The sequence below is a fragment of the Bombina bombina genome, unplaced genomic scaffold, assembly GCF_027579735.1.
Source record: "Bombina bombina isolate aBomBom1 unplaced genomic scaffold, aBomBom1.pri scaffold_928, whole genome shotgun sequence".
Classification (NCBI taxonomy): domain Eukaryota; kingdom Metazoa; phylum Chordata; class Amphibia; order Anura; family Bombinatoridae; genus Bombina; species Bombina bombina.
Window position 1 is genome coordinate 78,235 of NW_026511133.1, and position 27,937 is coordinate 106,171.

Here is a 27,937-nt window from a genome sequence, read left to right on the forward strand (position 1 = left end):
CGCCACAAACTGGTAATGCTTGTCCAGGAATGCGAACCTTAGGAACCGATGATGTTCCTTGTGGATAGGAATATGTAGATACGCATCCTTTAAATCCACCGTGGTCATGAATTGACCTTCCTGGATGGAAGGAAGAATAGTTCGAATGGTTTCCATCTTGAACGATGGAACCTTGAGAAACTTGTTTAAGATCTTGAGATCTAAGATTGGTCTGAACGTTCCCTCTTTTTTGGGAACTATAAACAGATTGGAGTAGAACCCCATCCCTTGTTCTCTTAATGGAACAGGATGAATCACTCCCATTTTTAACAGGTCTTCTACACAATGTAAGAATGCCTGTCTTTTTATGTGGTCTGAAGACAACTGAGACCTGTGGAACCTCCCCCTTGGGGGAAGCCCCTTGAATTCCAGAAGATAACCTTGGGAGACTATTTCTAGCGCCCAAGGATCCAGAACATCTCTTGCCCAAGCCTGAGCGAAGAGAGAGAGTCTGCCCCCCACCAGATCCGGTCCCGGATCGGGGGCCAACATTTCATGCTGTCTTGGTAGCAGTGGCAGGTATCTTGGCCTGCTTTCCCTTGTTCCAGCCTTGCATTGGTCTCCAAGCTGGCTTGGCTTGAGAAGTATTACCCTCTTGCTTAGAGGACGTAGCACTTTGGGCTGGTCCGTTTCTACGAAAGGGACGAAAATTAGGTTTATTTTTTGCCTTGAAAGGCCGATCCTGAGGAAGGGCGTGGCCCTTACCCCCAGTGATATCAGAGATAATCTCTTTCAAGTCAGGGCCAAACAGCGTTTTCCCCTTGAAAGGAATGTTAAGTAGCTTGTTCTTGGAAGACGCATCAGCCGACCAAGATTTCAACCAAAGCGCTCTGCGCGCCACAATAGCAAACCCAGAATTCTTAGCCGCTAACCTAGCCAATTGCAAAGTGGCGTCTAGGGTAAAAGAATTAGCCAATTTGAGAGCATTGATTCTGTCCATAATCTCCTCATAAGGAGGAGAATCACTATCGACCGCCTTTATCAGCTCATCGAACCAGAAACATGCGGCTGTAGCGACAGGGACAACGCATGAAATTGGTTGTAGAAGGTAACCCTGCTGAACAAACATCTTTTTAAGCAAACCTTCTAATTTTTTATCCATAGGATCTTTGAAAGCACAACTATCCTCTATGGGTATAGTGGTGCGTTTGTTTAAAGTGGAAACCGCTCCCTCGACCTTGGGGACTGTCTGCCATAAGTCCTTTCTGGGGTCGACCATAGGAAACAATTTTTTAAATATGGGGGGAGGGACGAAAGGAATACCGGGCCTTTCCCATTCTTTATAAACAATGTCCGCCACCCGCTTGGGTATAGGAAAAGCTTCTGGGAGCCCCGGCACCTCTAGGAACTTGTCCATTTTACATAGTTTCTCTGGGATGACCAACTTGTCACAATCATCCAGAGTGGATAATACCTCCTTAAGCAGAATGCGGAGATGTTCCAACTTAAATTTAAATGTAATCACATCAGGTTCAGCTTGTTGAGAAATGTTCCCTGAATCAGTAATTTCTCCCTCAGACAAAACCTCCCTGGCCCCATCAGACTGGGTTAGGGGCCCTTCAGAAACATTATTATCAGCGTCGTCATGCTCTTCAGTATCTAAAACAGAGCAGTCGCGCTTACGCTGATAAGTGTTCATTTTGGCTAAAATGTTTTTGACAGTTAATTGTTGCATAGTAAGGAGTATTGGCGCGCTAGATGTACTAGGGGCCTCCTGAGTGGGCAAGACTCGTGTAGACGAAGGAGGGAATGATGCAGTACCATGCTTACTCCCCTCACTTGAGGAATCATCTTGGGCATCATTGTCATTGTCACATAAATCACATTTATTTAAATGAATAGGAATTCTGGCTTCCCCACATTCAGAACACAGTCTATCTGGTAGTTCAGACATGTTAAACAGGCATAAACTTGATAACAAAGTACAAAAAACGTTTTAAAATAAAACCGTTACTGTCACTTTAAATTTTAAACTGAACACACTTTATTACTGCAATTGCGAAAAAATATGAAGGAATTGTTCAAAATTCACCAAATTTTCACCACAGTGTCTTAAAGCCTTAAAAGTATTGCACACCAAATTTGGAAGCTTTAACCCTTAAAATAACGGAACCGGAGCCGTTTTGAACTTTAACCCCTTTACAGTCCCTGGTATCTGCTTTGCTGAGACCCAACCAAGCCCAAAGGGGAATACGATACCAAATGACGCCTTCAGAAAGTCTTTTCTAAGTATCAGAGCTCCTCTCACATGCGACTGCATGCCATGCCTCTCAAAAACAAGTGCGCCACACCGGCGCGAAAATGAGGCTCTGCCTATGCTTTGGGAAAGCCCCTAAAGAATAAGGTGTCTAAAACAGTGCCTGCCGATATTATTATATCAAAATACCCAAATAAAATGATTCCTCAAGGCTAAATATGTGTTAATAATGAATCGATTTAGCCCAAAAAAAGTCTACAGTCTTAATAAGCCCTTGTGAAGCCCTTATTTACGATCGTAATAAACATGGCTTACCGGATCCCATAGGGAAAATGACAGCTTCCAGCATTACATCGTCTTGTTAGAATGTGTCATATCTCAAGCAGCAAGAGACTGCTCACTGTTCCCCCAACTGAAGTTAATTGCTCTCAACAGTCCTGTGTGGAACAGCCATGGATTTTAGTGACGGTTGCTAAAATCATTTTCCTCATACAAACAGAAATCTTCATCTCTTTTCTGTTTCTGAGTAAATAGTACATACCAGCACTATTTCAAAATAACAAACTCTTGATTGAATAATAAAAACTACAGTTAAACACTAAAAAACTCTAAGCCATCTCCGTGGAGATGTTGCCTGTACAACGGCAAAGAGAATGACTGGGGTAGGCGGAGCCTAGGAGGGATCATGTGACCAGCTTTGCTGGGCTCTTTGCCATTTCCTGTTGGGGAAGAGAATATCCCACAAGTAAGGATGACGCCGTGGACCGGACACACCTATGTTGGAGAAAATTTTTTAAGGTAAGAAAAAATGATGGATTCAAATGCATTATCCCAAATATGAAACTGACTGTCTGAAAATAAGGAATGTTGAACATCCTGAGTCAAGGCAAATAAATGTTTGAATACATATATTTAGAACTTTATAAAAAAAGCGCCCAACCATAGCTTAGAGTGTCACAGAAAATAAGACTTACTTACCCCAGGACACTCGTCTACATGTTGTAGAAAGCCAAACCAGTACTGAAACGAAAATCAGCAGAGGTAATGGTATATAAATAAGAGTATATCGTCTATCTGAAAAGGGAGGTAAGAGATGAATCTCTACGACCGATAACAGAGAATCTATGAAATAGACCCCGTAGAAGGAGATCATTGCATTCAAATAGGCAATACTCTCCTCACATCCCTCTGACATTCACTGCACGCTGAGAGGAAAACCGGGCTCCAACCTGTTGCGGAGCGCATATCAAAGTAGAATCTAGCACAAACTTACTTCACCACCTCCATAGGAGGCAAAGTTTGTAAAACTGATTTGTGGGTGTGGTGAGGGGTGTATTTATAGGCATTTTGAGGGTTGGGAAACTTTGCCCCTCCTGGTAGGAATGTATATCCCATACGTCACTAGCTCATGGACTCTTGCTAATTACATGAAAGAAATATACTATTTTAAGTGAGAGCTTTTAAATTGTGTATGTGCACGTGATGCATATCAAATTATGTTTCATACACCAGTACTATACGCAGTGTGACTTCCCAGAGAGCCAGTGGTGCATTGAATTGTGTTGCCGATGACTCCGTTTGCAAGATACAAGCCACTGCCGGTTCTCTGCACACACACACACACCTTTTAAAATATTGGCGTATGAACCATATTTAGATATGCTTCACAGGCACAGTAAAGGCTCACATTAAAAAAAAAACTGTGATAGCTTTTATAAGCATTTTTGCTAATTCAAGTATGCTGCAAAAATATTTATATTCAAAAATTAAATGCATCAATGTACATTTCAATTTTGGCTGGAACTTACTGCGGCTATCTCTTGGGTTAAATAATAAGTGTTCAAGAAAATTACATACATTAAAAATGTGGAAAGGAACAAGTCATCCAGTATCAGCCATCCCAAATAATAAGCATCTAATCAAGGCAAAAAAGCATAAATATAATGAAAGCAAATAAAGTGATGGAAAAAAGTAAATTCTACCTAGATGTGAGAAATATAAACTCACTAATCAATATGAAATAGGTGTCAGGATGTGAAACTATGGCCAGCAAACTGAACTAAAATATACTAAGCTTATTTAAAATTACAACGTGCTTGCAGAAAGATACAGTGACATTGGATGCTAAAAAATATATGCACACCTGCAAGTAGGAGTACAGCTAAAAGGCTGCACAGCATGGATGAGAAAAGTGAGACCTTATAATGCTGGCCTCAACAAAAACGCAAATAATAACTGCCCAGACTTCAAGCAACTACTGCAGTTCATGGTAACTGTGTGAATGAACGAGATATGTAAAGTCAAAATGAAACTTAAATTGACTGGATAGAGCATGTAACAACTTTCCAATTCACTTCTATTATCAATTTTGCTTAGTTCTCTTGGTATCCATTGTTCAAGAGTAATAAAAGAGCTCAGGAGCGTGCATGTATATTTTGTCATCTGGCAGCAGTGTTTATTACAATGTTTATAGCAATATTATACAAAGTTGCAAAGCACTGCTGCTATTTTCAAAATAACTGCTCTCTTGGTATCTTTTGTTGAAAAATAATATGTACATATCATTACTGGGAGCTAACTGGCCATTGCTGGCTACACACAACTGTCTCAATTTAAACATGTGTTTTCCCCTTAGCAGGGGTTTAACACTGTGATATACAAGCAACAGTGAATTAATAAAATACTTTAACACACTTGTAACATTCACTAACATCAATAAAGGTAAATAATGAGATGGAACAAAAAACATGATTCTAATGTCAGTCACTGATGTATAGAACAATAGACCAGAGTATCTGAGTATTGGTGACAATGTCAGCTGCAGAATTTTAAAAACTACACAAAAATGCTTTTTGAAAACCTGGTTATAACAGCACGACTGGTCACGTTTATTAGAAACTACACATTTTTACCTTCTGCTTTCTTTTCTCTTTTCTTTTATCTTCAGTATCCTGAAGCATTTTTTCTTTCCAAAGGTCAAAGAAGTAAGAGGGATCCGTGTAAAACTTTAATCCATCTTTTTTATCATCTCTGGAAACACAAAAATGCACAAGGGAGAAAAATATCTGTAAAATCTGGTTTTTTGGTCACTGGTATAACTTATGCAGAGGTTAACACCACAAGTTCAGCAGTGCTGTGTACCCTGCAAAACACACATGAACAGCTACTTAAAGAAATATTCTACTTCTTTAGACCATTTTATTTGTAAACAAATTTGTATCTTTTCCTTTTTATATAACCCCTACAAACGGATTAAATGCATTGTCAAAATTTTGCTCTTGTGCCACTGCATATGAGAATACAGCTGCAGAACAAATGGGAAGCGTATCCTCCAATCATTCCCTCTATTCTCATCTGGAGCGGACTGGGGATTTTCCAGAAGGACAAATTTGACTCTTTATTTAACTTTTTTCAACTCATTAAACACATAGTAAAAGAAGGGAATGTGTTTCAAGATACATTTTCTAATTAAATAAAGCATTTAAATAAGGGAGGATTAATATTTTTAGGAGAAGGAAGATCAGTTCTTAGGTTCTTTAAATAAGGAATGTTGTTACAATGCTTGAGTAAACCGTGAGTGATGGTAAACTTTTGACTTTGTATAAACAGATACGGAAAGTTAGCAATATTTTACATGGAGTTGAATTTATCAGTTGTAATGAAGATGCGCTATAACTTACTTTTTAATGTAGATATGAGATTCAAATACCCCGTGCTCCGGCCGCCCACTTTAAAAGTATTTTTTTTTCCGTGAGCTGAAGGTTTGAACTTTCCGCCAATCATTGCTCTAGCTACAAAAAATACATTATGTGAGTGCCGTATGGCTAGAGTGCTCATTGGAGAACAGTTCACAACATTAGCTCACAAAAAATTACTTTTGAAGTGGGCGGCCGCGGAGCAGGGGGTATTAGAATTGTCAGTGCTACATTAAAAAAGTTAAAGCGCATCTTTATTACAACTGATTAATTAAACGCCATCTAAAATATCACAAACATTCCGGATCTGTTTATACAAAGGGGAACATTTACCTTCACTTTAACTAATACATTTCAATATCATTTACCATTGTCTATTGATACAAAGTATTGGATCAAATAAATAATCAGTCAGAGATGAAGTACATAACATTCAAGCGTCTCAAGAAATTATAAATTTTCTACAAATAAGTTGCTTTAACCAGGAATAAAAAAATAAAATACAAACTGAGTAAAAGGGACATAAAAATGAAAATTAACTTTTATGGTTCAGATAAAGCTTGCAAGTTTAAGAGACTCTTCAATTTACTTTTACTATCAAAGCATATCTAGGTAGCAGCAAAGCAATACTGGGAGCTAGCTAGCGATTGGTGGCTATGCAGATTGGCCTCTTGTCATTGGCTCACCAGATGTGTTCAGCTCCCAGTAATGCATATTTATATGGAAGCAATAGTGCAATAATACAGAGCAATTTCTTAGAGCACTTTTATGTCACTTTCAGCTCTTGATTTTGGGATGTTACATTTTTATGAATGACAAGGACTTGTTTTTAAATACAAACCTGTATGGTGACAATATGTTCAAGGGAGGAGGTTTATCACTGGTGTTATATATGTCTCTAACAGGATTTGGAACACTGCTCTGTGAAACCACTTGCTGGTCTTGTGTGGTAGAACTTTTGAAAGCCTTCTTCATGTTAATATCTTGTAATGAAACTATGATAAAAGCAGACAAAAACACAAGTGTTACTATAAATAGGCACAATATATATATATATATATATATATATATATATATATATATATATATATATATATATATATATATATATACACATATACATACATACATACACACACACATACACACATCATTTAACATACAGAATGACAACATTAAAGGGACATGAAACCCAAAAATTATCTTTCATGATTTAAATAGAGCATACCATTTTAAACAACTTCCAGTTTACTTCTATTATCTAATTTGCTTCGTTCTCTTGATATCCTTTGTTGGAAAGCATACCTATATAGGCTCAGTAGCTATGAGCTAGCTGCTGATTGGTGGCTGCACATATTTGCCTCATCATTGATACAACAGATGTGTTCAGATAGCTCCCAGTAGTGCACTGCTGTTCCTTCAAAGGATTACCAAGAGAATTAGGCAAAATTGATAATAGAAGTAAATTAGAAAGTTATTTAAAGGGACATTAAACTGTTGGGTACAACTACAGTAGCATGGTTACTACTCAGCATACTATTGCAATTCCTGATGTACCTATTATTTTAACTCATTACAGAATCCAGTTGGTAAAGCTCTGCATCTTATACTGGGCGCCGCCATCTTGTAGCACTTGTATTGTTGCATCCTGTGTTAGGAGCAGTGCACTTTCATATATCTGGCTTTCACTTTAGTTAAGCTCACATAATAGAGAGCAAAATTGTTATATTTTTGTACAGTATAAAAACACAATTTATGCTTACCTGATAAATTTATTTCTCTAGTGGTGTATCCAGTCCACGGATCATCCATTACTTATGGGATATTCTCACTCCCAACAGGAAGTTGCAAGAGGACCCACAGCAAAGCTGTTATATAGCTCCTCCCCTCACTACCATATCCAGTCATTCGACCGAAAACAAGCAGAGAAAGGAGAAACCATAGGGTGCAGTGGTGACTGTAGTTTAAAATTTAAAAATAACCTGCCTTAAAATGACAGGGCGGGCAGTGGACTGGATACACCACTAGAGAAATAAATTTATCAGGTAAGCATAAATTGTGTTTTCTCTAGTAAGGTGTATCCAGTCCACGGATCATCCATTACTTATGGGATACCAATACCAAAGCTAAAGTACACGGATGAAGGGAGGGACAAGGCAGGTACTTAAACGGAAGGTACCCCGGCCTGTAAAACCTTTCTCCCAAAAATAGCCTCCGAAGGAGCAAAAGTATCAAATTTGTAGAATTTTGAAAAAGTATGAAGCGAAGACCAAGTCGCCGTCTTGCAAATCTGTTCAACAGAAGCCTAATTTTTAAAGGCCCAAGTGGAAGCCACAGCTCTAGTAGAATGAGCTGTAATCCTTTCAGGGGGCTGCTGTCCAGCAGTCTCATAGGCTAAGCGTATTATGCTTCTTAGCCAAAAAGAAAGAGAGGTTGCCGAAGCCTTTTGACCTCTCCTCTGACCAGAGTAAACAACAAACAAAGTAGATGTTTGTCGAAAATCCTTAGTAGCTTGTAAGTAAAACTTTAAAGCACGAACCACATCCAAATTGTGTAATAGACGTTCCTTCTTTGAAGAAGGATTAGGACACAAGGATGGAACAACAATCTCTTGATTGATATTCTTGTTAGATACCACCTTAGGTAAAAACCCAGGTTTGGTACGCAGGACTACCTTATCAGAATGAAAAATCAGATAAGGATTATCACATTGTAAGGCAGATAACTCGGAGACTCTATGAGCCGAGGAAATAGCTACCAAAAAAAGGACTTTCCAAGATAAAAGTTTTATATCTATGGAATGAAGAGGTTCAAACGGAACTCCTTGAAGAACCTTAAGAACCAAGTTTAAGCTACATGGTGGAGCAACAGGTTTAAACACAGGCTTGATTCTGACTAAAGCCTGACAAAATGCCTGAACGTCTGGGACATCTGCCAGACGCTTGTGTAAAAGAATAGACAGAGCAGAAATCTGTCCCTTTAAGGAACTAGCTGACAATCCTTTCTCCAATCCTTCTTGGAGAAAAGATAATATCCTGGGAATCCTGACCTTACTCCATGAGTAACCCTTGGATTCACACCAATAAAGATATTTACGCCATATTTTATGGTAAATTTTCCTGGTGACAGGCTTTCGTGCCTGTATTAAGGTATCAATGACTGACTCGGAGAAGCCACGCTTTGATAAAATCAAGCGTTCAATCTCCATGCAGTCAGTCTCAGAGAAATTAGGTTTGGATGGTGGAAAGGACCCTGAAGTAGAAGGTCCCGTCTCAGAGGCAGAGTCCATGGTGGAAAGGATGACATGTCCACTAGCTCTGCATACCAGGTCCTGCGTGGCCACGCAGGCGCTATTAAAATCACTGATGCTCTCTCTTGCTTGATCTTGGCAATCAGTCGAGGGAGCAGAGGAAACGGTGGAAACACATAAGCCAGGTTGAAAGACCAGGGCGCTGCCAGAGCATCTATCAGCGTCGCCCTGGGGTCCCTGGACCTGGATCCGTAACAAGGAAGCTTGGCGTTCTGTCGAGACGCCATGAGATCCAGTTCTGGTTTGCCCCAGCGATGAATCACTTGTGCAAACACCTCCGGATGGAGTTCCCACTCCCCCGGATGAAAAGTCTGTCGACTTAGAAAATCTGCCTCCCAGTTCTCCACACCTGGGATATGGATAGCCGATAGGTGGCAGGAGTGAATCTCCGCCCAGCGAATTATCTTTGAGACTTCTAACATCGCTTGGGAACTTCTTGTTCCCCCTTGATTGTTGATGTAAGCCACAGTCGTGATGTTGTCCGACTGAAATCTGATGTACCTCAGAGACGCTAACTGAGGCCAAGCCTGAAGAGCATTGAATATCGCTCTTAGCTCCAGAATATTTATTGGAAGGAGAGACTCCTCCCGAGTCCACGATCCCTGAGCCTTCAGGGAGTTCCAGACTGCACCCCAACCTAGAAGGATGGCATCTGTTGTTACAATTGTCCAATCTGGCCTGCGAAAGGTCATACCTTTGGACAGATGGACCCGAGATAGCCACCAGAGCAGAGAATCCCTGGTCTCTTGGTCCAGATTCAGTTGAGGGGACAAATCTGTGTAATCCCCATCCCACTGACTGAGCATGCATAGTTGCAGCGGTCTGAGATGTAAGCGTGCAAACGGCACTATGTCCATTGCCGCTACCATTAAGCCGATTACTTCCATACACTGAGCCACCAAAGGTCGCGGAATGGAATGAAGAACCCGGCAGGAATTTAGAAGCTTTGATAACCTGGACTCCGTCAGGTAAATTTTCAGCTCTACAGAATCTATCAGAGTCCCTAGAAAGGAAACTCTTGTGAGTGGGGATAGAGAACTCTTTTCCTCGTTCACTTTCCACCCATGCGACCTCAAAAATGCCAGTACTACGTCCATATGAGACTTGGCAATTTGGAAGTTTGACGCCTGTATCAGGATGTCATCTAAATAAGGGGCTACTGCTATGCCCCGCGGCCTGAGGACCGCCAGAAGGGACCCTAGAACCTTTGTGAAGATTCTTGGGGCTGTAGCTAACCCAAAGGGAAGAGCTACAAACTGGTAATGCCTGTCTAGAAAGGCAAACCTGAGAAACCGATGATGATCTTTGTGTATCGGAATGTGAAGGTAAGCATCCTTTAGATCCACTGTAGTCATATATTGACCCTCCTGGATCATAGGTAGGATGGTACGAATAGTTTCCATCTTGAATGATGGAACTCTTAGGAATTTGTTTAAGATCTTTAGATCCAAAATTGGTCTGAATGTTCCCTCTTTCTTGGGAACCACAAACAGATTTGAGTAAAAACCCTGTCCTTGTTCCTCTTTTGGAACTGTATGGATCACTCCCATAGCTAGGAGGTCTCGTACACAGTGTAAGAATACCTCTCTCTTTATCTGGTTTGCAGATAACTGTGAAAGGTGAAATCTCCCTATGGGGGGAGAAGCTTTGAAGTCCAGAAGATACCCCTGGGAAATAATTTCCAACGCCCAGGGATCCTGAACATCTCTTGCCCACGCCTGGGCGAAGAGTGAAAGTCTGCCCCCCACTAGATCCGTTACCGGATAGGGGGCCGTTCCTTCATGCTGTCTTGGAGGCAGCATCAGGTATTTTAGCCTGCTTACCTTTGTTCCAGGTCTGGTTTGGCCTCCAGACCGCCTTGGACTGAGCAACAGTTCCCTCTTGTCTTGCATTAGAGGAGGTTGATGCCACACTTGCCTTGGAGTTTCGAAAGGCACGAAAATTAGACTGTTTGGCCCTGGATTTGGACCTGTCCTGAGGAAGGGCATGACCTTTACCTCCAGTGATATCAGCAATAATCTCCTTCAAACCAGGCCCGAATAAGGTCTGCCCCTTGAAGGGAATGTTAATCAGCTTAGACTTTGACGTCACGTCAGCTGACCATGTTTTAAGCCATAGCGCTCTGCGCGCTTGTATAGCAAAACCAGAATTCTTAGCCGTTAGTTTAGTTAAATGAACAATGGCATCAGAAACAAAAGAATTGGCTAGCTTAAGTGCCCTAAGTTTGCCAAGTATGTCATCCAATGGAGTCGCTACCTGTAAGGCCTCTTCCAGAGACTCAAACCAGAACGCCGCAGCAGCAGTGACGGGGCAATGCATGCAAGGGGCTGAAGGATAAAACCTTGTTGACAAAATATTTTCTTAAGGTAACCTTCTAATTTTTTATCCATTGGATCTGAAAAAGCGCAACTGTCCTCGACAGGGATAGTAGTACGCTTTGCTAAAGTAGAAACTGCTCCCTCCACCTTAGGGACTGTCTGCCATAAGTCCCGTGTGGTGGCGTCTATAGGAAACATTTTTCTAAAAATAGGAGGGGGAGAGAACGGCACACCTGGTCTATCCCATTCCTTATTAATTATTTCTGTAAACCTTTTAGGTATTGGAAAAACATCAGTACACACCGGCACTGCAAAGTATTTATCCAGTCTACACAATTTCTCTGGCATTGCAATTGTGTCACAGTCATTCAGAGCAGCTAAAACCTCTTTAAGTAACATGCGGAGGTGTTCAAGCTTAAATTTAAATGTAGAAATATCAGAATCAGGGATTCTCCCTGAATCAGAAGCATCACCCACAGACTGAAGTTCTCCTTCCTCAACTTCAGCATATTGTGAGGCAGTATCAGACATGGTTCTTAAAGCGTCAGTATGCTCTGCATTTCGTCTAACCCCAGAGCTATCTCGCTTACTTCTAAGTTCAGGTAGTCTGGCTAATACCGCTGACAGTGTATTATCCATGACTGCCGCCATGTCTTGTAAAGTAAACGCTATGGGTGCCCTTGATGAACTTGGCGCCATTTCAGCGTGAGTCCCTTGAGCGGGAGTCAAAGAATCTGACACGTGGGGAGAGTTAGTCGGTATAACTTCCCCCTCGCTAGATACCTCTGGTGATAAATTTTTTAAAGACATAATATGATCTTTATTGCTTAGAGTGAAGTCAGTACAATTGGTACACATTCTAAGAGGGGGTTCCACCATGGCCTTTAAACATAATGAACAAGGAGTTTCCTCTGTCAGACATGTTTATACAGACTAGCAATGAGACTAGCAAGCTTGGAAAACACTTTAATTCAAGTTAACAAGCAATATAAAAAAAAAAAAAACGGTACTGTGCCTTTAAGGGAAACAAATTTTGTCAAAATTTGAAAAGCAGTGAAAAAAGGCAGTTACACAAACGAAATTTTTACAGTGTATGTAATAGGCTAACAGAGCATTGCACCCACTTGCAAATGGATGATTAACCCCTTAGTTCAAAAAACGGATCAAAAAAACGACAGACGTTTTTAACAGTCCAAGCAAAGTGCCACAGCTTTACTGTGGCTCCTACCTTCCCAAATAAACGATTTTAGGCTCTTTAGAGATGTCCTGTATCATGCAGGGGACTCTTGAGGAAAACTGGATGTCTCAGTCTGTAATTATAACTGCGCAAAAAAGTGCTAAAATAGGCCCCTCCCACTCATATTACAGCAGTGGAAAGCCTCAGGAAACTGTTTCTAGGCAAAAATACAGCCAGCCATGTGGAAAAAAATAGGCCCCAATAAGTTTTATCACCAAGCATATATAAAAAACGATTAAACATGCCAGCAAACGTTTTATATAGCATATCTATAAGGGTATTACCCCTGAGAATAAGCATGATACTAGTCGTTATTAAATCACTGTATTCAGGCTTAACTTACATTTATCAGGAATCAGCAGCATTTTCTAGCATTTCCAATCCTAGAAAAAATCATAACTGCACATACCTGATAGCAGAATAAACTGCACGCCATTCTCCCTCTGAAGTTACCTCACTCCTCAGACATGTGTGAGAACAGCAATGGATCTTAGTTACAACCTGCTAAGATCATAGAAAACTCAGGCAAATTCTTCTTCTATCTCTGCCTGAGAACAAATAGCACAACTCCGGTACTATTTAAAATAACAAACTTTTGATTGAAGTTAATAAACTAACTATTTTTCACCACTCTCCTCTTACTACCTCCATGCGCGTTGAAAGTTGCAAGAGAATGACTGGATATGGTAGTGAGGGGAGGAGCTATATAACAGCTTTGCTGTGGGTCCTCTTGCAACTTCCTGTTGGGAGTGAGAATATCCCATAATAATGGATGATCCGTGGACTGGATACACCTTACTAGAGAAAGTTAAATAACAAATATAAGCTCCAAGATGGCGGCGCCCAGTGTGAAGATGCATAGTTTTTCTAACCAATACTTGTAAGGGGTTCAAAAAATAAAATTATTTTTTAAATCATCTGTTCAAATTATTAGGAGTCACACTTCTAATTTTCAATCTTACACCCATACAACTAATTCAGGCTTCCAAAAATGACAAATCAATGTCCATCACATTCAGTAGTGAATCATTGAGACAGATTTTGTCAGCAGATAAAAACTGTTGAATCTGACAATATTTCCTTTGGGAGTGTAAGCTTTATAAATAAATAGGAAAGCATTATGCATACCCCTGGCATGTTTTAATTAGTCACTGTTTTACTGAGTACTGGTGGTTACAAAGCAAATATTGAAAAATTCTGGGTAAAAGGACATTAGAAAAATAAGACGTGTCTGGTAAATGCTCTCAGATCTGCTGGTAGAGACTAAATGAAAATCAAAAAGGAAACGGACACTCCCTTTCATGTGGCAGCCAGGATTAGTGTTCTCTACCCCTTTTCATTCCACCTTACCTTCAACTCTCCTTGCTGTTTGACATAGAAGGGGTGAAAATCACTGCTGTGCTTTAATTACTAGCAACCACTATTATTGGCACTAAAACAGAGTTTGACAAATGGTGCCCTGGTAATTTGGCCTGGAATCTGGATTTATGAGACCTGCTACAACCCATTTTCCTTTTACCCTACTGTAGATGTTGCTTTAAAGGACATAGTAGCATCTTGTGACCACTTGGATGAAGTAAGTTGCTACTCAGTTGAGTAATACATGTCAATTTCAGGCAATCAAATGTTTAAATCACTGTTGCTTTGTTTGCAGCAGTCATTTAAGATGCCCAATGTGCATGCACTTGGCTTACCTGTGTATGTTATGGAAGCTGCGAGCAACTGTGTCTGGCTAGAAAATTACAAAACCTGTTTTACCATGCTGCATCTTCATTAGGTGCCTCAGTGGTAATAATATTCAGTAAATGAATGTCATCCTTCAAGCTATGACTAGAACCTTGATAGACATTCATAGAAATGTTCACATAACAAATCTGAGAAAATGATCAGCAGCCAAGACAATAACTGCATATAACCATGTTTGTTTAATGAAAAAAGATATAACAAAGGGCTCCTTAATGCTCACTTCTTAGGAACAATGAACATTCAGGAACCGATTTTACATAGTAAAAGGAGCAACTTTCTGGATTGCTTTGAGACTGAGGAGCAATAGAACACAATCATGAAGGATCATCTGTTGCATAGGATCTGTGGGTACTAGAGACATGACAATTACTTGGCAGAAATCTTCTTCAATCCAATGATATATCTTTTTACCTATTAACATTCAGTACCCAAGTATGTTTCATGAAGGCTGAAAACAACTTCAAAAAAAGGATAGATGTTTTCCTACTGGCACAGTCTGAAGTAGTAACATCAGCATGAAAACGGAGGATGCAGCCATGGTTCATTTGAGTTTCAGACCTCCACTTCTGCAAGCAAAAGCTCTCTCTGAATATAAAGTAAATGGAAGAGCATTGGAAAGCTGCTAAAAGGAGTAGGGATAAAAACCGTGAGTTTCTTCTTAGAGCCTGGGTATTGTTTAACAAAGAAGATTGAAAAGATAAACCACAAATATTAGCTTTAAACCCAGCGTTCTCCACCCAGTGATGCCAACTGAGCACTGCCCTGTCAATATTAGCTGCAGCTACGCTTTTAGCATCATATATTTTCAGATCTGCTGTGGTTTCAGCTAGAAAAGAAAACATACGGTTGATAAATTCTATCAGAACCATCAGGCCTTGATATTTTTTTAACTGATAGGAGAGCTTTCTGTAAGTCATCTGACCAGCATACAGAGGCTATACGAACTGACATAACCAACAGTTGAGAATATAAAAACAAATCATGAAGCTTCTTTTAAGATTAGCAGACTTCATTTTCTTATCACTATGATTAAGACATAGACCAGAATTATACACACAAGGAAAAGTATTATTAATATATGTAGTGTGATTGTGGCATCAATTTAAGAAGGGTGATCCATATATTTAGCAACCAATTATATAACTGGATATAGCCGAGTCAGTCTATCAGGAATCTGTAAATGCTTCTTGGCTTTTTCAACCTGGAATACCTCTAGCAAGGTAGTAGGACCCCAGATACATACCAAATTAAAAGCAGCTGTTGAAGAAGGAAGCTGATGAATATGAAGGGTATATTACTTTTAACAGCCTTAATATCTGAAAGTACAAACAGGTCAAAGAAATAAGGTTCTTTACAAATATCTGCATCTGTAGGATCAACAAACTACACATCAATGAATAAAGTAGGTATACTTGAATGTTCATATTCCAAATGAATATCTTCATCAGTCTATACACATTTTATGAAATCCAGCTAAACAAGGAGATATGGAGACAGGCAATGTAAGCTGTTAATAATGCATCCCTACAAACAGCTGGCAACTGGAAAGAATAGTATACTAACCAAAGGAAGATTAAAAAAAGAAGCTGTTAAACAGTAGGTATGAAACAGTAATGGTGTCAACAGAATGATCTCAACACTTCCCTTAAAGGGCCACTAAACCCAAAATCTTTCTTTCATGATTCAGATAGAGAATAGAAATTTAAACAACATTACAATTTACTTCCATTATTTATTTTGCTTAATTTTTTCAATTTTTTTAGTTGAAGAAAAAGCAATGCACATGGTGAGCCAATCACACAAGGCTTCTATGTGCAGCAACCAATGAGCAGCTAGTGAGCATATCTAGATATGCTTTTCATCAAAGAATATCAAGAGAATAAAACAAATTAGATAATATAAGTAAATTAGAAAGATGTTTAAAATTGCATTCTCTTTCTAAATCATAAAAAGAAAAAAATGTGGGTGGTATGTCCCTTTAAGCATCAAATAAACCACAGTGCACAAAACCATGTTTAAAGCATGTGAACAATGATGTGTAAAACTGATATAATTATTGATGAACTCATTAACTTCAAAAACAATGTAGTCTATCAATGTAAAACTTAAAAGGGACAGTAAAGTCAAGAATAATCTATCATGATTCAGATAGATTCAGAGAGTATGTAGTTATGAATTGAATAATATCAGCTTTTAAAACAATAGCTACACCTTCTATATTTCCTCTAAAACAGTAAGGTCATCCCTCTTCTGCAAAAATTCCAGGGAAACAAACATATATGCAGAAAATTCTCAGTTTACCTTACTTACAGAACATTTTGATAACAGACGTCATGCACAATGATAACATACGACTATAAAATCCTAACAATAGATTGAAGCACCTTGCCAGAAAACACGCTACTCAGCTTTAATTTTAAAAACATTAAAAATGTTGAAGACACCATATCTGTTGGTTTCAGAGACATCTTTAGGTTACATGCCAGCCTGCCATACAGCCAGTTCAATAGGTTGCAGAATACTTTCTTCCATGTAATTGGCAAGAGTCCATGAGCTAGTGACGTATGGGCTATACAAGCCTACCAGGAGGGGCAAAGTTTCCCAAACCTCAAAATGCCTATAAATACACCCCTCACCACACCCACAATTCAGCATTTTGAAGCCCGATTCCTCTCAGAGTACAGTGCATGTCAGAGGGATGTGAAGGGAGTATCACCTATTCAATGTAATGGTTTTCCTTGCAGGAAATCTATTTCATAGGTTCTCTGTTATCGGTTGTAGAGATTCATCTCCTACCTCCCTTTTTCAGATCGACATACTCTCATTCCATTACCTCTACTGATAACTGTTTCAGTACTGGTTTAGCTATCTGCTATATGTGGATGGGTGTCTTTCAGTAAGTAGGTTTTCATTACTTAAGACACTCTCAGCTATGGTTTGGCACTTTATGTATTAATATAAAGTTCTAAATATATGTATTGTAATTATATTTGCCATGAGTCAGGTTTATGTATATTACCTTTTGCAGACTATTCAGTTTCATATTTGGGAAAAAACATATTTAGGAAAATATTTTTACCTGGTGTTTAGTCTTTTTTTCAAATTGACTGCTTTTTCACGGGCAAAATTAGGCTTGCGAGGCGCAAAATGCTGACGTTTATTGCGTCATTATTGGCGCAAGAATTTTTTTGGCATGAAGGTACGTCCTGTGACGCAAGTTCGTCATTTCTGGTGTCTTAGTTGACACCGAGTTCCTTGTCCAAGGTGCGTCTGCAATGACGCAAGTGTGTCATTTCCGGATGTTGTTAGCGCCAATACATTTTCATTTTGCGTTGTGCGTCATACTTGGCACCAAATAATTTCATTATTTAAAACCCCATTCCTATGTGCCTCTTGCCTTTCTCTATGTCAGAGGGCTATGCTGTTTGCATTTTTTCCCATTCCTGAAACTGCCATATAAGGAAATTGATCATTTTGCTTTATATGTTGTTTTTTCCTCTTACATTTGCAAGATGTCTCAATCTGATCCTGTCTCAGAAACCACTGTTGGAACCCTGCTGCCTGATAACAGTTCTACCAAAGCTAAGTGTATCTATTGTAAATTTGTGGAGATTATATCTCCAGCTGTGGTATGTAATAGTTGTCATGATAAGCTTTTACATGCAGAGAATGTATCCATCAGTAATAGTACAATGCCTGTTGTTCCTTCAACATCTAATGTACATGATATCCCTGTGAATATAAAAGATTTTATTGCTGATGCGATTCAGAAGGCTTTGTCTGCTATCCCACCTTCTAATAAACGTAAAAGGTCTTTCAAAACTTCTCATAAAGTTGATGAATTTTCAAATGACCGACAACATACTGAATTATCCTCCTCTGATGAGGATCTATCTGATTTAGAAGATCCTACCTCAGATATTGACACTGACAAATCTACTTATTTATTTAAAATGGAGTATATTCATTCCTTGTCAAAAGAGGTGTGGAATACATTGGATATTGAGGAAACTAGTCCTCTTGATGTTAAAACTAGTAAACGTTTAAACTCTGTTTATAAACCTCCTGTGGTTACTCCAGAAGTTTTTCCAGTTCCTGGTGCTTTTTCTGATATGGTTTCTAAGGAATGGAATAGGCCTGGTACTTCTTTTATCCCTTCTTCAAGGTTTAAAAAATTGTATCCTTTGCCAGCAGTTAGTTTGGAGTTTTGGAAAAAGATCCCCAGAGTTGATGGGGCTATTTCTACTCGACAAACGTACTACTATTCCTATAGAAGATAGTACTTCCTTTTAGGACCTATTAGATCGGAAACTTGAATCTTATCTAAGGAAAGCTTATTTATAGTCTGGCTATCTTCTCAGGCCTGCCATTTCTATGGCTGATGTTGCAGCTGCATCAACTTTTTGGTTGGAAAGTTTAGCGCAACAGGAAACAGATCCTGATTTGTCTAGCATTGTTCGCTTGCTTCAACATGCTAATCATTTTATCTGTGATGCCATTTTTGATATCAAAATTGATGTTAAATTTATGTCTAACTATTTTAGCTAGAAGAGCTTTGTGGCTTAAATATTGGAATGCTGACATATCTAAATCTAGATTACTATCTCTTTCTTTCCAAGGTAATAATTTACTTGGTTCTCAGTTGGATTCAATTATTTCAACTGTCACTGGGGGAAGGGAGTTTTCTTGCCTAAGGATAATCTAAAGCTTCTAACCGTTTTCGTTCCTTTCGACAAAATAAGGAACAGAAACCCAATCCTTCCCCCAAAGAATCTGGTTCCAATTGGAAATCTTCTTCAAGTTGGAATAAATCCAAGCCGTTTAAGAAACCAAAGCCAGTCCTCAAGTCTGCATGAAGGTGCGGCCCTCATTCCAGCTCAGCTGGTAGGGGGCAGATTCAGATTCTTCCAAAGCATTTGGGCAGATTCTGTCCAAAATCAATGGATTCAGAGTATTGTCTCTCAAGGGTACCGAATAGGATTCAGAGTGAGACTTCCTGTGAGAATATTTTTTCTCTCTCATGCATCCCAGCAAATCCAGTTAAGGCTCAGGCTTTTCTGAAGTGTGTTTCAGACCTGGAGCTTTCAGGGGTAATCATACCAGTTCCGTTTCAGGAACAGGGTCTGGGGTTTTATTCAAATCTATTCATTGTCCCAAAGAAAGAAAATTCATTCAGGCCAGTTCTGGATCTGAAAATTTTTAATAGTTTTGTAAGAGTACCAACTTTCAAAATGGTGACTATAAGGACTATTCTGCCTTTTGTTCAGCAAGGTCATTATATGTCCACGATAGACTTACAGGATGCATATCTTCACATTCTGATTCATCAAGACTACTATCAGTTTCTGAGATTCTCTTTTCTAGACAAGCATTACCAATTTGTCGCTCTTCCATTTGGCCTAGCGACAGCTCCAAGAATTGTTTCAAAGGTTCTCGGTGCCTTACTCTCTGTAATCAGAGAATGGGGTATTGTGGTGATTCTTATTTGGACGATACCTTGGTACTAAGCTCAGTCTTTACATTCTGCAGAATCTCACACAAATTAACTAGTGTTGTTTCTTCAAAGTCATGGTTGGAGGATCAAATTACCAAAAAGTTCCTTGATTCCTCAGACAAGAATCACCTTTTTAGGTTTCCAGATAGATTAAATATTTTAGAACTCCGTGCTATTTTCAGGGCTCTTCAGGTGTGGCCTCTGTTAAAGAGAGAACCGTTCATTTGTTTTCAGACAGACAATATCACAACTGTGGCATATGTCAATCATTAGGGTGGGACTCACAGTCCCCAAACTATGAAAGAAGTATCTCTGATACTTTCTTGGTCAGAATCCAGCTCCTGTCTAATTTCTGCAGTTCATATCCCAGGTGTAGACAATTAGGAAGCGGATTATCTCAGCCGTCAGACTTTACATCCGGGGGAGTGGTCGCTCCATCCAGATGTGTTTTCTCAAATTGTTCAGATATGGGGTCTTCCAGAAATAGATCTTATAGCTTCCCATCTAAACAAGAAACTACCCAGGTACCTGTCCAGGTCCAGGGATCCTCAGGCGGAGGCGGTGGACGCGTTAGCAGTGCCTTGGTGTTACCAACCTGCTTATATTTTCCCGCCTCCAGTTCTTCTTCCAAGAGTGATCTCCAAGATCATCATGTAACATTTGTTTGTGTTGCTGGTAGCTCCAGCATGGCCTCACAGGTTTTGGTATGCGGATCTTGTTCGGATTTCCAGTTGCCAACCTTGGCCACTTCCTTTAAGACCAGACCTTCTGTCGCAAGGTCCGTTTTTCCATCAGAATCTCAAATCATTAAATTTGAAGGTATAGAAATTGAACACATAGTGCTTAGTCATAGAGGTTTCTCTGACACAGTGATTAATACTATGTTATAGGCTCGTAAATCTGTTTCTAGGAAGATTTATTATCGAGTTTGGAAGACTAATACTTCATGGTGTTCTTCTCATATATTTTCCTGGCATTCTTTTAGAATTCCTAGAATTTTACAGTTTCTTCAGGATGGTTTGGAAAAAGGTTTGTCTGCAAGTTCCTTGAAGGGACAAATATCTGCTCTTTCTGTTTTATTTCACAGAAAGATTGCTAAGCTTCCTGATATTCATTGTTTTGTGCAGGCTTCAAGCCTGTCATTAAATCAATCTCTCCTCCTCGGAGTCTTAATTTGTTTTTTTTAGGCTTTACAGGCTCCTCCGTTTTAGCCTATGCATTCTTTGGACATTAAACTACTTTGTTGGAAATTGTTGTTCCTTTTGGCCATCTCTTCTGCTAGAAGAGTTTTTCGAATTATCTGCTCTTTCTTGTAAATCTCCTTTTATTATTTTCCATCAGGATAAGGCAGTTTTGCGGACTTCATTTCAATTTCTACCTAAGTTTGTGAATTCTAACAACATTAATAGAGAAATTGTTGTTCCTTCGTTGTGTCCTAATCCTAAGAATTCTTTAGAGAGATCCTTACATTTTTTGGATGTTGTAAGAGCTTTGAAATATTATGTTGAAGCTACTAAAGATTTCAGGAAGACTTCTAGTCTATTTGTTGTCTTTTCTGGTCCTAAAAAAAGGTCAGAAAGCTTCTGCCATTTCCTTGGGATCCTGGTTAAAGCTTTTGATTCGTCAAGCTTATTTGGAGTTGGGTCAGGCCCCGCCTCAGAGAATTACAGCTCATTCTACTAGATCAATCTCCACTTCGAGGACTTTTAAGAATAAAGCTTCAGTTGATCAGATTTGCAAAGCAACAACTTGGTCTTCTTTGCATACATTTACTAAATTCTACCGTTTTGATATATTTGCTTCCTCGGAAGCAGTTTTTGGTAGAAAAGTTCTTCAGGCAGCTGTTTCAATTTGATTCTTCTGCTTATGTTTAAGTTTTTTCTTTTCATTTATGAGAATAAACTTATATTTTGGGTTGTGGATTAATTTTTTTCAGCGGAAAATGGCTGTTATTTTTATCCCTCCCTCTCTAGTGACTCTTCTGTGGAGTTCCACATCTTGGGTATTACTATCCCATACATCACTAGCTCATGGACTCTTGCCAATTACATGAAAGAAAACATAATTTATGTAAGAACTTACCTGATAAATTCATTTCTTTCATATTAACAAGAGTCCATGAGACCCACCCTTTTTATGCTGGTTATGATTGTTTGTATAAAGCACAATTATTTCCAAATTCCTTTTTTGATGCTTTTTACTCCTTTATCACCCCACTACTTGGCTATTCGTTAAACTGAATTGTGGGTGTGGTGAGGGGTGTATTTATAGGTATTTTGAGGTTTGGGAAACTTTGCCCCTCCTGGTAGGATTGCATATCCCATACGTCACTAGCTCATGGACTCTTGCCAATATGAAAGAAATAAATTTATCAGGCAAGTTCTTACATAAATTATGTTTTTGTTGCTGAAGCTTTAAAGTGATGGTAATTTTTATACTTTTTGATAATGGATTCTGTTAATATGTATATATATATATATATATATATATATGTTATAGTTGCTAACTTTTTTTTCATATATCCAATTTATTTAGATATATAAATACTTACGATTCTATTCAGGTGTTCTGTCGAGAACTCCAATTCCTCGAAAACTCCAATGTGACGCCACTTCTGGTGAGTTCTATTTTCAGTATCTGTTCTTGCCTGTCCTGGGGGACACACCGCCGATCCTCTGGCATACACCCCAAGTAAACCTTGGGGAATGAGGTTTACTTGAACCCCCCCAGGTGGAGGCAAAATAGATAGTGAAGATAGACGATTACATTGCCCATCTGATTGGTTGTTAATCTTGTCACTGACTGAGACACGGACCAATCAGATGTGTGAAATCACCGGAAGTGACGTCAGATTGGAGTTCTCGATGTATAGGAGTTCTCGATAGAACATCGGCATTCTTAAGTTCCCCCTCCTACATCCTTGATTTTGGAGTGCAATGTTAGAGAGCGGTCCCACGCGTTCTCTAATGATGCATGAATCGATGCTGACATTCAATACATTTGCTTGAACGCTGAGAAGCATGACGTTGAGAACGCATGCGCAAATGTTCCCTTTTTTTTTTTTAAAACACTCAAACATACTAAAATGCCACAAATATGGAAAACGTCATAGGAAGAAGAAAAAAAAAAAGCTGTTAGTGTCAGGGCTGCCGGACCGTGCTATAGAATTAGAGCAGTTTGACAGAGATTATTATAGTAAGTCTGAAATTTTTAATCAATGAAACTCATTTTCATTTTTAGATTTAGAATGATTGCCAGTAAGAAAACCTTTTGAATTTACTATCACTAAGTCGGAAATTTATCTGCAAAAAGTCATATTGAAACCAGACAACGAAACAAGATGTCAAGTTAGTTTTTAAAATCCAGTTATGTTATCCCTATGCATAGCTTGCATTATAATATCTTTGAATTCCCTGAAAACACAAAAGCTCTTGGAAATGAATCTGTCTGAAAGAAAAAATAAACTATGATAGTTCAATCTGGGATGACACCCAAAGATCTCACCCACAGAGAGGAAGGTCCCAGTAAAATATGTAAGGAGCCTGAAAAAATTAAATTAAAAACACAGCAGGGTAGAAAAAAAGCTACAGCCCTACACCACCATACAAGAAATAGGCAGAAAAATAACTGATTCATGAAGGAAGGAGATGAATGTGACTATTATATATAGGGAAGAAAATAACTCATGAAGATTTCTGAGACGTAGCCCAAGGCAATATATACCCCCAGTAATGAACAATATCAAGCCAGTACAGAGAAACAGAGACATTACCATTACTATAATGCAATACTTAATACAGGGATATAATGAAGATGAATTCCACTTAACATCCAAATTTGTTATCTCGACACTAGCGTGGGCAGGACTGCAGCTATTCAGACAGTAAAATCAATCCATGCTGGCTTTCAAACATCATATTGACATAACAGTAGTAACAATATGCCCCCTGCCAATTAGTCTGATACATCAGGCGCATGCTGCATCTTGGAAAGACAAAATAGGACTCCAGCTAAGAGACAGCAATTTCTGAGTAATTAATTGTAGCTTTTTTTTTTTTAGGCATTACTTCCAATACAGTGGTTTCATGCAGATACCCACCCTCTTCCACTGTTGAATCCAGCTGGGTGACTTTGACAGCAAGGCGATCAATTCGGTCTTGAAGAGAATTTGCTCTGATGTAAAAAACATTCGCCTCGTTAAACAACTCACCAAATATGTCTTCAGCATGTTTGCCTGCAAAAGAAACAAACACACATTGACTTATTACCAATCAACTAATTTATTTGGGGGGGGGGGACACATTCTGCAAATTAAACATGGTTTGCCACATCAGCATATATTTTATAACCAGATGGAATATTGATTAGCAAGCCACACATTTATTTAGGATTCAGACTAGGAAAAAAAAAATAGTATATAATATAAGAATTATGAATTTTCCATACCTGGACACAACACAGTTTATTTGTGGATATAAAATGCAAAGTAAATACATTTGAAATAAAAAAAAAATGGATAGTCTATGTAAAAATGAGATGTTCGTTTGTATTGAGCATTTTACTTTTAAACAGAATCCTACCTCTCACTTAAAATCAATGTGTTCACACTCAGAGCAGAACCATATGAGTACTAGAGGGTAGATAGATGTACACTGATCACTGCAGTAGGTAGAAATTCCTTTCAGATACCTGAGGGGATGGACGCCCTCACCCCTACATTTACAACTGTGCACTTTAATCAGATCATAAGCAGACAACAAAAATCTATTCTGGGGAAAGGGAGCACAACACTAATGTGTGGTAAGCAGGGTTCTACTTTTATTCTTGTGGCCAACAAGTTTTTAGAGCCCATAACACTGCTCTGAACTATAAAACCATGCAGTGTAGCTGCTGAGCTATGAAAAAAGATGACATCTCTGCTTAGCTGCAGTTGTCTCAAATAAAACAAACCTAAAAAAAACCATCATGCTTGTGAGGTTTTGGACATTTTATTTTTACTAGAAATGTCCTAGGAAGATCTGTATCTAGAATAATAGAAAATTAACACGGTTCAATGGAACAAGAGAACCATCCAATCACCTTGGATGCATGACAAGCCACTAGCTCTACTGATGATGCTTAAACACTCAGATAAGAAGTCACAGAAATACCTTGTGACCTGACCTTTGCCAGAGGAGCTAGAACCTTAGAAAACATCCTTGGAGCAGTAGCCAATAAGGAAATAAACATTTTCCACTACAGAGCAGATACGTTATCTGGATGGATGGTAACACAAAGATAAACATTGTCAAAATGTTACCTGGTCATTAACTAAATCAACTTTGAGGCAACTGCTTGTAAATCAGGCTTTCTTGGGTTTGCATAATTTTTCAAGGAAGTTATATGGAAACTTCCAAGATAATTTTTTAGCCATCTAATTCTTTCTATGGGGGAAAAAGCTACACTGGCCCTTCTAGGGTTGGCATAAGTGCTTGCACTTATAATTCTTTGATATACAGGAGCTCATACTATCTGTTAGACTGAGACAAAACAAAACATTAACTGTACAGTAAACTCAGAAAGAATGCATCTAAAGGCATAATCAGAAATCCAGAGCTCTCATTATAAAGACTAAAAGCCATGGACGGCTATTGTAGTTCTAGTGACCAAAACCAGAAAAAAATAAAAAAGAGAGAACGCTCTATGCTTCATATATATAATGCTTGCACCTGGACTCAGACAGCAAGACGTGCAGCATATGTGCAGTTTGTCTACAGTGTAGTTGTGTAGAACTCCAATGTAAACAGGGAGTCAGCAATATTACAGTGATTTACGGTTTACTGGGAGCATAGCAAACAATAGTTTGAGTAAATCATATGTTTCAATCAAATACATCCTTAAAACTTGATTGTGTATATTAATTATTAAAACCGTTCAAGACTAAATTATTATGATGCCTACATGTATGATAAAATGTTATGGTTTCAAAATTGAAAACATTAAAACTTAGAGACTAAGCTGATGTTTGTTGTGGTCCATGGGGTATACAAAACTCACTAAGTACAACTTGCTGGCTATCCTCCAAATAAACAATGAATCAAAATAACATTAACATAGCTGATTCAATATTCAAACTGTTTTACAGACTTCCTTTCTTGATGAATTGAGCATGTGCACTTTATTACCATGGTTTGCCAAGGGGTGAGAGTGAGATGTCATTTAGATCAGAGGAACTTGTGGCACAGCTTCAAATTGGTTGCACTGCACAATACATCAACAAAGAAAAAAATGAGGGCATACAGAAGCTGCATTAAAGATAGGAAATATTAAAATAAATTACTTCCAACAGCCTATTTAAAAAAACAAAAAGAAAGGTGCTTTATCAAGGCAATTCATAGATTTGCCTTCATGCATTGTGTGGTAGATGATTTACTATCACTTTAAACAGTTTTTTCGCTTGATCTGTCAACAGACACAAAAGGACTTATGTTTTTTCCTACTAAAACTAGAGGAAGAGGAGTCATCATATGAAGTACAGCTCCTGACTGAGAATTATTTCTGAATGTAATTATAGTAAGCTTTGTATTCATACTTTCTCTGCGCCACAAGAGTAACTAGGGCACCTGTCAGTGCTCTGATGAATACTTTTGGGTAGTATTTATTGTAATATTAATTCAGAAAGGATCCATTCTAAGGACGATCCTTAGTAGACAACCCTAAAGAAATCTGAGCCTTCAAAGAACATGGAGCTGCTAGAAACACAAGGGGAAACATCAGGAACATTGTAATCGGCTAACAAAAAACAGTAGTACATACATAGCATAATCTGTTTGTAATAAATGTAGCCATACAGGGTACACAACATTTCTCTCCACTAGAGGATTGGTTAACATGTACAAGGACAACAATTATACATACACAAATTTAGAAATTAACTACTCTCAACCAAAATGCAACGTAGCTAAAGACTAATGCTGAGAAGCATGAAAAAAGTGATGCCAAAATTGCATCATTATGCTCTTATCAACTTGACATTTACAAATAAATATATTCATTAAAGAAATAATGGTCCAAAAAGTGTTGGGTTTTTTTACTACATAAAGCAGTTTTTATAAGAATATGTTTTAACCAAACCATAGGCATAATAAACACAAAAAAGAGTTTAAATAGTACATGGAGTTTATTTACTTAGACTACTCAGCTGTCGGATGATAGCAGCAAGAGTGCTATTGGTAACACATTCCAATTCACTGGTAATTCCATCTGGTATTGTTCCGCGGCATAGATGCCTGGGTTCTATATTCCTCTTGACTAACGGCATGATTCAGTAACTGAAATAAAAAAAATAAAAGGAAAAAGAATGTAGACTAGAAGTACATTGCATTTATACAACTGCAAGAGATTCACTAGAGAGTTATGAACACTTTAATTGCTAGGACATGACAAATCGAAAATATTCTGGTAAATTTATGATACTCTACAGCAGGTGTCAGCAACCTTGACACCCCATATGTTTTGGAACTACATTTCCCATGATGCTCAGACACTCTTTAGGCTGGAAATGTAGTTCCAAAAAATCTGGGGTGCCAAGGTGGCTGACCTTTGCTCTACAGAAATGTCTCACTAAAAGAAAAGCAGCATTAGTATCTCTCATCTGAATGTGTTTAAACAAATATATTAAAAATACTGACCTGTAGTTTAAATACATATGTTTAATATTCTTTATTCACCAACTTTAAACACATACAATTTAAATACAAGCTTCAAAAGACTAATGAACTAGATGAAGCAGAAACAAAAACATAATTTATGCTTACCTGATAAATTTATTTCTCTTGTAGTGTGTTCAGTCCACGGGTCATCCATTACTTATGGGATATATTCTCCTTCCCAACAGGAAGTTGCAAGAGGATCACCCAAGC

At 38.5% G+C, this 27,937-nt stretch overlaps 1 protein-coding gene across 1 annotated transcript in view; it reads right to left on the reverse strand.

The window, feature by feature from the left end:
- LOC128643625 (actin-binding protein WASF3-like) overlaps window positions 1–27,341 on the reverse strand; it is a gene marked incomplete at its 3' end in the record, with an annotated part of 94,579 nt that extends 67,238 nt beyond the window's left edge. Inside the window, exons 1-4 of the mRNA XM_053696459.1 lie at window positions 27,204–27,341; window positions 24,136–24,270; window positions 6,773–6,926; window positions 5,149–5,266 (exon numbers count right to left, since the gene is read on the reverse strand). Of these exons, the coding sequence (XP_053552434.1) occupies window positions 5,149–5,266; window positions 6,773–6,926; window positions 24,136–24,270; window positions 27,204–27,336 (540 nt within the window). The remainder of the gene's footprint in view (window positions 1–5,148; window positions 5,267–6,772; window positions 6,927–24,135; window positions 24,271–27,203) is intronic.
- Window positions 27,342–27,937: the final 596 nt, after the last annotated feature.